This window comes from Plectropomus leopardus, chromosome 1, assembly GCF_026936395.1.
Source record: "Plectropomus leopardus strain MGB_pleo_1.0 chromosome 1, ASM2693639v1, whole genome shotgun sequence".
In the NCBI taxonomy this organism is placed as follows: domain Eukaryota; kingdom Metazoa; phylum Chordata; class Actinopteri; order Perciformes; family Serranidae; genus Plectropomus; species Plectropomus leopardus.
The window spans coordinates 21,423,666-21,438,114 of NC_142176.1; the positions used below are offsets into that span (position 1 = coordinate 21,423,666).

Here is a 14,449-nt window from a genome sequence, read left to right on the forward strand (position 1 = left end):
ACAAAGTGCAGGGACTTCTGCCTCTGCAGGTTTTATAAAATCTGACCTCACATCGCTGCACCACAGTTCTGCGGGGAAAAACTAAAAACAAAAATATTCTGTGCCATTATGACTGGGGATATATTGTTAGGAATTAGTCAGAGTGCCAGCTTTGTAACCAATTTTTCTCTCAAAAATAATTTAAATATTTAGAGAATGTCTGTCCATCATGTTGTAAATACACTTTGTATCCACAGAATCATTTTTGATGGATGACAATTAGATTTGCAAACAATGTCTGCGATCCTTCAAATATCTCCCTCAGCAAGTCAAATAAATATTCCTGCTAATTACAACATCCATTGACATTTTCCGAATTCTTAACATAGAACCACCAGTTTTATTGTACTGCAGTAATTTTTATTTAATCAAATAATCATGTGCAACCCTTTCAATCCTTCTTCTGTGGACTGACAATACTTACAACCTGCAATCGTTGAATTTTTGGCCTCTTATGGGCAGCAGAACTATTCTGATCCAGGTGATATTTCTCTGCAGGCTCATTCAGTGAAGACTTGCATATTTTTTTTTCATTGTCGTTTGATGTCGTTTGTTATCATGACGTTTTGATTATTGCTGCTTTAAAGATTGGAGGTCAATATCTGCTCACTGAAAGAGATGTGAGGGCATTCATGAGTTAAGTTGTGCCTTCATGAATCTTGGGACAGAAACCATCAAAGGTTCTGCACGGCTACCTGCAGGTCTGTTGAAGTCTAGTGTACTCTCTGTGGATGTAGCTGTGAACCTCTTCTTTAGTCAGGTACCTTACCAAAGTACAGTGGCCTTGATATATTTATTCATTTTTTAATTATTTTATTTTGTGGATTAAGAGGCAAGTTTTTAGTTGTGTTGGTCAAGCTCGGCCAGAAAGATTTTTCTGTGCAATCTTTTCTGTTAAAGATTAAACTGCCAAAAAAAATTCAAAAAAAAAATTTGAAGAAACAGAAACCAGTCTGATAAACAGGCAAACTGTGTTCAGTAACAGATGTCAGCTCTGAGTTACTTTTTTGTAGAATGGCATAGAAGATTATAGGAAATAAATCTGACCCATCTTAAAATCATTCAATATATTAAAGTATTTTGTCATTTCCAAACAAAGTCAGACATCAGTTAACAACACATACATTTCATAAGAAAAAGGCAATCCAGCTCAAACACACACACACACACACACACACACACAACATTTCTAACACACTTTCAAGGAGTCAACATTAATTATTAACAATTTTATACACCAGCTTCATCAAAAATTAATCTTAACTCTCAGTCCTCTGTGGGTGAAGTAACAGCTCACTTTACGGCAGATTCTGAATGAAAAACAAGAAATAAACACTGTAAATCTGTGCATCACTGCAGACATGCACACTCCTGACCAAGAGCACAGCTTTTGTTTAAACATTAAAGGGGGAAACATATGAAATTGGGGGCGTCCTTCGCCAAAAATAATTAATAATAATAATGATAATAACTTTATTTATATAGCACCTTAAAAAACACAGTTTACAATAAACCCCAGAGTTAATAAAACAATCGAAGTTAGTCAATAATGCCAAACAAAGGTCAGACAAGAGTTAAAGCAGAATTAAATAGGAGATTCGAGGCACAAATGTAATTGAAATATACAGTAACAAAAAAGGCAGTAGACACAGAACACTGATAATAATATTTAGAAGAAAAAGTAGAAGAAGAAGAAGAAGACGGGCAGAATAGAAGATAAGTAAAAAGATAAAGTACAAGCTGAATTTAAAAGACAAAAATTAAAAGACAGATTTTGAGCCCATAATTACCTGCTTCACTCTTTATGCAGCAATTTGTGCATATTCTGCATCAATTCATAGTATAAGTATCTTATATTACATATTGAGGAGGACATATCATATATAAGAAGTTATTTTCCAAGCTCATTCAGATCATTTTATGCATATCTTTGAATTGTTCAGGATGTCTAAGATGTAACATTTAATACTAAAAGTATTGTGAATTCATGAAAATGTTAAGAGCATATAAGAAGAGAAACTTATTCAGGCAGATGATTCTAAAATCATCATTAAAAACAGATTGGTCTTTAGATTTAATTGGATAAATAGACAAATATCTTTTTGTGGAGCCAGTCTCCTAACTATATAAAATGATGTTTTGGCCTCAACATTTGCTTCGAGATTTTCAAATGTAGAGTATACAAGGACATATTGTAACATTCACATTTTGTGATCATACAACAAGCGTTCAAAGGCTAAAAACCTCTTAAGTATTGCCAAAAGAGTTAGATTTTATGTTGCAAATTGAGGGACAAGAAGAGCAGAGGAACAAAAGAGATGTATCGGTATATCTGTAAGTGTCGAGCTGACAAAGGAACAACACAGCGTAGAGGAGATCATTCATTAGTGAAGGTATGTGTCAGTTTGCTGTAGAGTGTCAAAGAGTAGAGCTAAATGAGCATTTTGGTGAATAAACAGGAGCTTCTGGTTTACATTTTGCTTTCCGCTAAACATTACAGGCAAAAATGATTGAAAATATGCACCCAGGTGTCTTCACCTTTGACTTGAACAACATTGAGGAGATGACTGGAATAACTTCTGTATTTATTACAGTTCACTGGCACAGTCATCCACTGTGATGGATTTGGTGTTTACATATCTCTACACCTTTTATTATTATCATTATTTACAGTAACAATAGAGGGAGCAGAAGTCACAATAGAAATATTAAATGGTGGACATCGTCTTTTCAAAAGTGTAATTAACCTTCAATATTTACTCTCAAAGCAAAGAGAGTGCAGAAGTTTCAACAGAATATAAGCTGGTTTTGTGGAGTCAAGGACTTTTTAAGAGTCATGTATCACAGCAAATGTCTCAAGTCAATGGAAGTTCAGTCCTCTAAGTGCATCCCTGAACAGTTTCTTACAACACGCAGATACTTTTCCATTTAAGTTTCTTAAGAGAAGAAAGAAAAATGCCACTAATGTGTTGTAGAAACCAGGTATTTATCATTCTGTTGTGCAGAGAAATAATAAAGTTATAGAGGCCAATGCACATACTGAAAGAGAACGTCTCTCTAAATGGTGCCATAATCATCCTCTGTATGGAAACATTAAGTGGTCCGTTGCTGTTATTGTCAGATCATCCTGAAAATGTGACTGCACAAATAAAAGAATTCTTAACCTTTATTCATCCGGGCTGTTGTGAAAGAGACCAATGCTCTCTTTTTCTCTGTTACAAGGTGAGATTGACAGCACAGCCAACAACATTAGTTTGTTTTTATTTAATGTTCAGGGTCTTAGAAGAGAACGCCACCGAGTCAGCCTGATACTCCTACAACGCTGACGGAGTCACGATGAAGAGAAGGGATCAGCATCGAAGCAGCAGAACCAGAGATACGGTCTTTTTTTATTCCACACGTTCTCCTTCCTTGGCCAAAACCTGATGCCTATATTACCCACAATACATCTTGACCGCCGACAGTTTGGAGATTTAGGTTTGTGAAATACTTAAAGTGGCTAGGCCAGTAGCCTCAGCAGCCTCAGATGAGTGCAAACTACAGAGGTCTGATAAGTTCACTTTTTTTCACAGACCCGGTGTCACACCTCCGCACTAAGAGCTGCATTTTGAGCATAGTCTAAAGGTTTAATGCAACTAGCTTCACATATAAAGTAGTAGACAAAGTAAGTTCTTCTCAAGACCTGTAAATAGACTTTAATGTGTGAAATCAGTTGAGCCCTCTTTTAAAACTCATCTTTGGCTCTTTTGACATCATTACATCATCATTCAACATTATATTGGTAAACCGTTGAATCTGACAGCTGAATATTGACGCTGGAAACAGAAGCTGACAAAATCTCCCCAGTTGCAGCACTTTAAGGACCCCTCATTCATGGTGGCTTTAAGCCTCAAAGTGTATTATTGAACTTGAAATCATAGTTTCTTTAAGTGCTTATTGGAAGGTCTCTGAGAAATGAAAATTTGAACGTCTACAAAACCATGTCAGTGTGCAGCTCCATCTGCTGAGGAAGGTCAGCTGCAAAACATCTACTGAATGTACCTGTGTTGGTTCATACGTATAGAACATGTCAGTCAATTGGTATTTCATGCTGAATTTGATTTGAAAAGTTGATCATTGAGAAGAAAATTGTGAAAGCGCAAAAGAGTCTGGAATAAAACATTTTACCTTCCTTTCATATTGATACTTTCATAACAATGAAGCTGAACTGCAATTTCATTCCATTCACTAAATAACTAACAAAATAGCTCTTTAACCAGGCGTAGTTAGTACCAGTTCATTCCATAGTTTAGTGTCACTTCAAACATTTTTAATCAATTCAGCGATGTTAAGTCATTTCAGACACTTTGGGTCAGTTATTTATCATAAGTATCTACAGCCACATCGCAGTTATGACACATGACCACGTGACCATGCAGGTGATCACCTTTAAAACCATCCAGCTGGCTCACACACTTCATAAAAGGCTTCAGCTGAGCGAGAGGAAAAGAGAAAAATGATCTAAAACACAGAGAGCATACAGACACAAATAACAGCTGTGAGCGCAAAAGTAGAAAATGTTTATGAAAACAAAGCAAAATACTGACATTCATAATGAAGATGATGTTGGCACCATTACACATGTTACAGTGTCCATGATCGTCACTTGTCACACAGATGTAAGAAATTAATGTTACACAAGTCCAGTCAGTGTGTATGAGTACAGGTCTTTGGCATTTTAACACACTGTAAACCAGCTCATACGACATGCAGCAGATTCAGTAATTCAACATGAAAAATTAGTTATCTGACAACAAAACAAACACCATCTTGCATGTCCAGCACATCATGCTGTAAACACCTACACAAAATAATGCCTAAAGTCTTTGCACAAATATGTAATAAAGAAAAACACTCTGAAAGTCTCTAAAGTTCTTCATGAGCATCATTAGATCGTGTATCTGAATAGAAGGCAACTATGTGGCTTCCAGTCAAAGAGGCCTGCAGCTGATCTTCCAACAACATGCTTAAAAATTACAGCAAGAGTGGCGAGCACATTCAAACACATCACAGCATGCTCACCAGCTTCTATTGTCTACAGTAAATCAGAAAATAGTCCATCAGTCTAATATTTAAAACATAATTATATGTAATGTTATGTTATGTAATGTAATGTTAAAAACTGAAGGGGTGGTGCGTCTCATTTTGCCTTCCTGGTTTTTCTGAGAGTCAACAGTAGATGGCAGCAAAGTAGAACTAAATACTGAGAGGAAAACTCACCAGACCAGAGAGATTCTTTGGCGTTATTTATACCAATAAAAACTGCTTGTGAAAGTAAACTAAATGGTATAAAAAGATAATAAGCAAATTGTTTATGTGTGTAAAACACACATACTTGCATATAAATATATATAAGAAGAAAAAAACATATGGCAGGAGCACAGCATAGTCAAAGAAAACCTGTCTGTGTTCAGCGTTAACGCGAGAAAAGTCTTTTATAGTGTGACAGTTTACTGCTGCGTCGACGAGGCAGTTCCCAAAAATAAAGTGCATCAAGTTAGTCAGTCATAACCTGAGTTAAGAAATTTTAACTACAGGATCTATTTTCCAAGACAGTTTGTAAAAGGTTGAGTTCTACAGCAACGATGATTTCAGCAGTCTCAAGCCTTTAATGCACTGACTGTGGCCTGTTTTATCTGCATTCAATTATTTAAAATCTATTTAACTTATTAACTAACCCTACAAATAATCAAACCCACTGCAAAAATATTTGGTGTAGCTTTCATTACTCCCCTGTAGTAAATTGAAAAAAGTTGCGTGCGCAACCTACAGTGTCTCTTCTTTGGCTGATGCACATGTATATCCACGACACTGACAGCAGTATCATCGTAAAAGGCAAGTAAACAGTACAAAGGTGCTTGTGCACAGCTACAAATGATATTATGATGAGAACAGTCCTGCTAATGTGCGCCTCAGCCACATTTAATGGCATTTGGAGTCATGTTCAAATATTAACAGCTGGGGTCTGCTGAGTGTTTAGATGAGCCTGTGTCCTATTTGCTCCTGCAGCCACAGCAGCAGAGGCTGCAGAGAGCTGGGCCCATCAGGCACAGCCTCTGTGTACATCTGCACCAGCACCTCTTGCAAAACAAGCAGCAGGGGCAAGCTCATGCTCAGTAGCTCATACAGGAATGCATAATCCTGGGCATTGTCCCTCAGGTGGCCGGCGAGGGCCTGTGCTGTACTACGCACATGGTGGGACAGATACCAGGGGGCGTTACACACAGCACGAGTCACACTAAGGGGCCAGCTCAGGTGTTTCCTCATGAACGAGCTGAAGGTACCTGCTGAGGATTGACTCTGCAGGTCTTCCGTGCTGCTGGACTCGGAGCTCTGTCCGTCACTAGCACATTGCTCCTGAACTTCAGCTCCATAACGGTTCTAAGAGAGAGGAAAGAGTTAGAGATCCTACAGTAATTATTGTCAGAATAAGATGGATACTGTTTGACATGCAAATTACTCACTGAGCGTAGAGATAAATTCCTCCGTAGGTTTGTCCCATTGTTGCGTTGATCAAAATGAAGTTTGCAGTACAATTTCCCTGCAAGATGACCACACACGTCAGAACAAAGAAGCAAATTAAATACTGGAATCTGCTCTGTTTGAAAAAAAAAAAAGAAAATCCAATACAGACGAGAGCTGATATTCAATGACACATACCACGTTCAGAGTCGAAGGCATGTGCTCCTTGTCGCAGGGCGGAGTTGCAAGTTGAACAGCGAAAACATTCCCTGTGGAAGAACAGACCCTCTGCACAGACCCTCTCCACCATATAAACACGCCTCTCGCATGAATGACACTTGTCACCTGATGGTAGGAACGCCCTTCTTACTGAGCCGCCCTGAAACAGAATACAGGCAGAATTATGATGAAAAAAAGTGAGGAAGGCTCCTAATGTCACACACCCTGCCATGACCAATTTTTAAACATCACTAATCTCTTTCTATTCAATTATTATTTCCCAATACTTATTATTTTTACAACTAGCAGTATATCTACATACTACTTCTATATTTAAAGTAGCACATTTAGTGGGATTCAGTGACATCTACCTGTGAGGATGCAGACTACAACCAGCAAAAACGTCTCCTGATTAGATTTTTTTAGGTGTTGATTGTTTAGTAGGTTTTTTCCATGAGCTAAATTATCTGCAGGTCTCTACCTCCCAAAAACAAATCTGTCGTCTCTCTCGTCACAGAGGGGCTAACTACTGTTACTGACACAAAAATGCGACTGACCCTATCTAGACCTTGTGTTTGATTCGTCCGTTCTGGGCCACTGTACAAACACGGTGGACTCCATGGACGAGGACCTGCTACCGATGCAGATATAAACGGCTCATTCTAAAGTAACAAAACCACAATTCTTACTTATTTCGAGGTGATTATACTCAATATATTATATTCCATTTCTGCACATATATCCCCCTAAATCCTAAATACTTCACCTTTAAATGCTTTCAACATTAACGTAATATCACTGAAACAGTTATCAGACACATTCACGAATTTAACACCTATTGCTGGCTTTTAACGTTTTACAAAATGCAAACTATTTTTAACCATTTAATGAACAAAAACAATTCCTCAAAATATTCATTCATAAGAATGCCTCTGTGAATATTTGATATTTTGAATCTAGTTTTATCTCACCACTATTGTTTAATTTTACTCAAGTTGAGTTTCAATTTAAAGTCTACTTGCTAGTTTTTTAAAGCTAGAAAGTAGAGCTTAAGTTAAGATTTTGGTTTTCTAGATCAAGAATAAACTTTTGTGTTATTTTGTCAGGTCACATAACGTTTTGCTAGAAATTTAAACTGTGTTGAGTTAGTTACTCTCTGAGGTGTTGGCATGCTCAATAAAAACACGGGTAGTATTACATGCAGGAAGAGTGAAGCGGAGTGTAAGATGAGGAACACACAATCATTTTAATGAATGCTTTCCTTGTCAATGTCACATCCTGAATGTCCGATTGCTCAAATATCATCTTTGGGATATTGTGAGGGAAAGTTGCGGTGAGAACTGTATGGCACTCTGTGTCACCTTAAAGCCTACAGCCTCATTTGCAACTGTTCACTAACATTCACCCAAGAGGAAAAGACAATTAAGGAAAACAAGCTGAATCATTTTAGAGTGGAGATAATCACAAGGTTATATGGATAAACAGAAAGTTTACCATGTCTAAACAGTATCCCCATTTGCCCTCTAGGAATCAAATGTGATTCAAACATTGTGTACCAGGAGTTGTTCCTTTGTATTAAACATGTGTAAGGCCTACTATAACATCTGGCTGTTAAGTTGGAGCAGGCTGTTTGGGATGGGTGGGGCAGAGAAACCCACAAAGTGCCACCACAAAAAAACACACTTCTCGTCTGTGAGGATTGCTGCTAATTAAAAGCACAAGGGGCAGAAACAGCAGTTAAAAGCAGAGCTTTCATGCAAAGCAGCAGTCCTTTAGCATAAATCTGTCTATTTTAATTAAGCAGATACATGACAACAATGTAAATCTTAGGCTATGATGCTTTTTCTTTTAAGCTTTTTTAGAACAGGCCCTCTGTGAGCTGCCTTTGGGATGAATATGATACAGTATATCCAGCCTTCACTACTGTAACAAACACAATATCACAAACATGAACTCTTTTTTTCATGAGGTACACCTAATGCTGGTAAATTTCATTCTGTTATACTGACTGACAGGTGTTACAGCAGCCGATGTGCAAAACATGTTCACAAACAGCTGCTTATTTATACATCAGCAGTTCTGGAGAAACATTATTCAGTTGGGGTTGTGTTTCTGGTCACCCGATGAACTCAAGTCCAATATTCACTCTCTTTTAGCTCAGTATTTGGCAAATGGCAACCTCCAGGGCTAAAAAATAAATGAAAGAAGCCAATATGCACGTGCCAAACACTGCAGTTCCTTGGAGGGCCACTTGAGGCTGGCTCAAATAGCAAGTTGATCCCCACAGAAACCCATGTTAAAATGCCCAACTTTACAGAAGAAATTAACGTGTTTACAGCTTGGTACTAAATACGATTCTGGTCTCTATAACCAATTTCAACATTGATGACAATTGTAGGGGGCCGAATTCTTATATACCTCATCCATCCATATGTTATAAAGGTTTAAAGTTCTGCAGAATTAAGGGCAGGCCACTTTGACTGACTGGCTGTCTGCAAGGCGTCACCAGTCAGATCCATATATATCTCATCAATATATGGTCACTTCAGGCTCCAAAAATCCAAGGTGGTGTTAGCCAAAATATCAAACTCAAGGCTTTAAATCAGGAGTCCACAAACCGTAAATATCACATGTGCTACATGATGTAGATTATTTCATAGTCTTTGGTTTTTGGTCTCTACCCACTCCTGAGGGAAATATCTGTCTCTTAAGATGCTAAATGCTCCACTATGTTCACCAGCAAGTTGATGACTTTGTTTGTCTGCTGTTTGGTGCTGAGCAGGTAGTACACAGTGGATTTTATACAGCTTTTTAACTGAAAATAGCTGCCTGTTGCGGCTAGACTTTAAGTGATGCTATAAGTGGGTTGAGAGCGAACCATTCCAGTGAAGTTGTGGTCCAGACGGCCAAACAATGAGCTGAAACTCCCTAAAATGCTCAGTGAAAACTAGGGGAGCTGCAGATTCAGGTGATAATGCTGTGTAGGTTTATCATTATGAGCTACCCCTTTCATATCACCACATTGTTTTCACAATGCATTCTAAAAATAATATTATATCCGCTTTCACGTCCAATGAAAAAAGGCATTGAAATGTAATGACAGATATACATAGGTGCAGGAAATTCTAAGTGTAAAAAGTAATCTATGGTGTACCAAACAGGAGATGCAAGAGAAAACTGGCTGCATGCAGCAATTGTAATCCCAAACATGACGTGTTTTCACATGCAAATAAACACATTGTGAAGGGAAGGTAGACGTCACACACCGAGCTTGAGACCAACCTTTAGTGCAGCAGAGCTGTCTGCTGAGAACAACCCACTCAGGTGAACAGCCTTTTCCTTTATACTCTTTGCTTGAAACTCTCTAGCCTGTTGGGTCTGAGCTTTTTTCTGTGTGGTGACACAGAGCACAGGAACAAAGGAAAAGCTGTCAGTCTGGCCTCCTCAGCACTTTGAGACACATTCTCCCACCAACAAATGTGGAGCTTTCTGCGTGTGGACATAATGAGGTAGACTAATAACCATTTAATAAGCACTACACGGTTAAATGATGAAAGGCCTCTCTGTTCTACTTTCCCAATAAGAAGCAGGATTTGACAGCAAAGTGTGTATTGTCGTGAGGAGGACAATAACGCCGCTGTGTGGAACGAAGGCTGCCTTATTACATTAATTTCACACCCCACTTGATGTGGTTACTCATACTGTACAAGAGCAGAAGGCTGAGACAGACACAAAGACCTGGCACAGAAATCAGAGACAAGAATGTCGGTTTGACCAAAAAAAAAAAACCCAAAAAAGTTTATGTTAATAACTCACTATTATGTAGGCTTAACCTCTAATGCTTAAGGGAGTCAAAGCACAATAATTAAAAGGATTATCATTAAATATAAGATTATTTTAAAAGAATGCTATGTTCAAAGTAGTTTTATGTACACACACAGATATCCGCCTCTTTTAACCTAACCCTACCGACGATTATATTTCCTGAAATATCCCTAATATCCCTAAATTCTCAAAACAGGTGAAACTGCATTTGATGCTATAACATCTCGCAAATCACCATTTTTATACATTAAAAACATCTCCCACACACTTTCAAAGACAAAATTTCAAAACTTTTACATGACTTTTCAACGACCGGTACTAAAACAAAAACTCTTGACCTACTTGCCCGGCGTTTTATCAGACATATCAGATTCAAACTCTGTTCAAACATATTTTCAGCTAGCTGGCACACATGGAGAGAGAGATAAATATTAGGAGAAAATGAAGAAACACTGTCACATACCTACGAATACCAGAGCGCCGTTACACCGACAGCTACAGACAATATGGTAGGTTATCTATGGAAGATTACTGCAACTATTCTATTTAACACAACAAAAGTCCATAACTTTTCCAAAAGTTTCAGTGATTTTTACTAATTCCCTGACTCCCAGGCCTGGAAAAAGTGAACATGAAATTCCATGACTTTCATGTTTGACCGTGGGAACCTTGCTCAGTTCTACACTGAATAACTTGATCAGGTGAATAGTTTTGCAGTGTAAATCTGAGCCGCCGCAGGTCGGCTTTTGGCAAATCTGAATAATCAAAATAGCTTATTTGCTGCTGCCCAGCTCTGGCCAGCTCTTTCCACACGGACTCAGACTGACCAATAATCCGTCTGTGTGCCTGTCTCAGCTCATGACCAGCTCTGTAGGCCTGCTCTTGCCATTTTCGTCAGGCTGGATAATTTAGGGGCTGACTTCACCAACTGACTACACATTACACAAGCCTAAATGTATAATCAGGGTGTAATATATAATCAACGTTCACTCTGGGGCCTTTTTGGGTATCAGAACATGCACAAGGGTTTGAGAAAGAAGACAAAGAAGAAAACAGAAGCTAGAGATATGAAGGAGGAGATAGTGATCACCTCACAGACGTGTTCATCCACCTCCCTGAGGCGCTGGAGGACTCTCTGCATGAAATGGATTGCTGAGTGGCAGGAAGGAGTAGAAGCAGGGGGGTCTGCGCTCTCCGGCTGAGGTTGGGGCTTCGCCTCAGCGTGCGTTTGATCAACATGTCTGAGCTTCACTACAGAAAATGGATGCTGGGACTGAGGCTGGGGTTTGGGCAGAGTCTTTGGAGGCACTAAGTGCGCTGCTGCTTTTCTTATGCTCATTTCAAACTGAAAGGAATAATATACAGTAGTGCACATGTGAGCGGTGGTTTCACTCCTCATCAACCAACCAAACTGTTAAGCTTGAATTTATTTATCCTATTTCATTCACAAAGAGGCTGCAGATCATTTAAAGAACCATACAGGTGGTTTTATACGTTTCAGCTCATTAACTTCAAATCACAAGTTCTTTACAACACTGCCAAACATTTTCAAAGCATAGCGCAAGTTTTTCGAGGCGTTAGTCACGCCAGCACGGCATGAAAATCAACTTGAATAGGTAATCCATTACAATGATGTCTGCTTTATGTTTTGCCAGAGTTATGTAATCATCACATGGTATTACAATTGCACGAAGGCTGTTTTTAAAACTGTCTTCTAGGGCCAGTCTGACATCTGACAGCAGCAAGTCAGCAGCCAACAGCTAAATGAGAGAAACTGTTAAATTCACATAATCCTTTTTCTGACACTTATGTTTGCTTTTTGTTTGTTTTGGGGGTATGATTTTCCAAAAGCTAATTAGCTCATGAATACACTCTGACTTCAGCAACTGTAAAGCTCTTGATAGTAAGATGTTTTTTGTCTGGTTTGTTAAAATTAATGGGCAAAATATATAAGTATTTTTTGTATGAGTTTCTTATTACTGGACATAGTTAAGTCTATACAAAAAATGCAAAAAAAATCTGTGTTTTTCCGACGCTGCTTGTTGCGGAGAGGCTGCTAACTGTGGTTGCCGATGCAAAAATGTCAATGGCCCTATTTAGAGCCAGTGTTCGGTTTGTCTGTTTTGGGCTACTGTGGAAACATAGTGATTTAACAGGACATGTAAATATAAACGGCTCATTCTGAGGTAACAAAAAACACAACAATTCTTATTTTCAGGTGGTTACACACTTAAGAAAACATACCTATTAGATTCTATTCAATTTCTGACAATTTGTCCCTCTAAATCCTGCACACTTAAACTTCAAGCTGTGAATTTAGGATTCAGTAAGATTTCCACTGACAAATTGCAAGTGCATATTTTTCATAAAGGAATCATCACCATTGTTTGAATATGTTACCAGTAAAATCTTATCCATTAAAAACTTTCATGTCATCTTTTTTCAAAATTTAATGTGAATTATTTTGAGTTTTTAAAAATTAAAATCTAAACTGCTGTCTAAACATAAGGCATGACTTCACCTCTAAAGGGGCAGCGGTGACATAAACTGCAAACTGAGGGAAGTCAGAAATCAAAATATTAATGTAAAAGACTTGCAGCATAGTTTTCATTGTTTACAGGACTGATGTATAACTGTGTATTCTTATTTGTGATTTGTCTTTGGGGCATTCGTTGTAGTTTGACCTAGATTCTAGTTTTATGTTTAATTGTAATAACACATGAAGGAGTCACATCCAGTCCGTTTCTGATGTGAAATGACGGTCTAAATCTGCCAGGAGTTTGTAAAACCACCAGTGTGGCTATTTAAATATCCAAAAACATCTAAAAAGAATAATAACTTATATTTTAGGTATTTTATATCATTTGAGCTTAACACATAGGTGGTGTATGCTTTGACTGACTACCATACATATGTCTTGGGACAGCAGCACAGAATTAGCATGCAAATAACCTTCTACTAATATGAAGTTTTACAGACTGTCACTAACTGTAAAGACTGTTTAAATGCTTTTGGGTACTGTTTAACTGACGTCTGACGGCTCCAGACTACCTGAATCTCAGGAGGAGGTCTAGGTGGGACCGGAGGCCTGAATTTAATGTGCACACTCTCAGCCAGTTCAAGAGTTTTCAGCGGGAAGGACGACTCACAGTCTGACTGAGATTTTACAGAAAGGTTAGGAAGACAGTTAATTAAAAGGCACAGGAGCAGAAAAGGCTGAAAAGATCAAATGCTGGAAACAACAGACAACAGAAGACTTCATAGCATTAGCAAAAGGAAAGTTTTGTCAGATTAAAGCCACAGACCACAGTCAGAGCTCCAGCTCACAAAAAGGGAAATTTAAAACATATTTATGAGCCATGAAAAAGAAGGCAAACAGCCATTTTAACTATGTGCAGGAAGGAAAGATGTACAAAGCAATTGTCTGTAGATAAATACATAAATACAGTATATACTTACTTAGAGCCTTAAAGTGCGATAGTGTGAACCGTAGTCTAATAACAGTAAGATTCTTACCTGTGTTTTCCGCATGGTGTAGCTCGGTGTGCTCTCAAACTTGGCCAGCAACTGAGTAGCCATTGAGCGCACTTTGTTTTCCTTGGGCTCTCGGTCCTCTCGCACTGCTGAGCCATTACTCGACACATTGGTGGCCTACAGAGAGACAGACATGACCCTACTATGTCAACAGACTTTTTAATATAGTTATTACATTTGAAATTATAGGTAGTGTAACAACGAACCTCCTCCAAATAACAGAATTTTCGCCTCCTTTTGTAGATGGGATCTGTACCGTCTGACTTCTTTTCATCCTGAAAGTGGATGAAAGTGGAGCAAAAAAAAGACTGAATGTCCAACAGCCAAAAAA

The 14,449-nt window shown here is 38.3% G+C and overlaps 1 protein-coding gene across 5 annotated transcripts in view; it reads right to left on the minus strand.

The window, feature by feature from the left end:
* Window positions 1-1,091: 1,091 nt before the first annotated feature.
* The window catches only part of mical2a (microtubule associated monooxygenase, calponin and LIM domain containing 2a), a 41,995-nt gene continuing 28,637 nt past the window's right edge, over window positions 1,092-14,449 (minus strand). The window contains exons 15-24 of one of the 5 annotated variants that reach the window (XM_088077585.1): window positions 14,325-14,393; window positions 14,101-14,235; window positions 13,636-13,740; window positions 11,675-11,929; window positions 10,042-10,149; window positions 6,739-6,919; window positions 6,543-6,619; window positions 6,363-6,459; window positions 4,466-4,539; window positions 1,092-1,349 (exon numbers count right to left, since the gene is read on the minus strand). In XM_088077585.1, the coding sequence (XP_087933711.1) occupies window positions 4,508-4,539; window positions 6,363-6,459; window positions 6,543-6,619; window positions 6,739-6,919; window positions 10,042-10,149; window positions 11,675-11,929; window positions 13,636-13,740; window positions 14,101-14,235; window positions 14,325-14,393 (1,059 nt within the window). In that variant the 3' untranslated portion in view covers window positions 1,092-1,349; window positions 4,466-4,507. Of the gene's footprint in view, window positions 1,350-4,465; window positions 4,540-4,575; window positions 6,460-6,542; window positions 6,620-6,738; window positions 6,920-10,041; window positions 10,150-11,674; window positions 11,930-13,635; window positions 13,741-14,100; window positions 14,236-14,324; window positions 14,394-14,449 lie in introns of those variants that run through there. The other 4 variants (XM_042488188.2, XM_042488265.2, XM_088077590.1 and 1 more) reach the window with 4 other exon arrangements.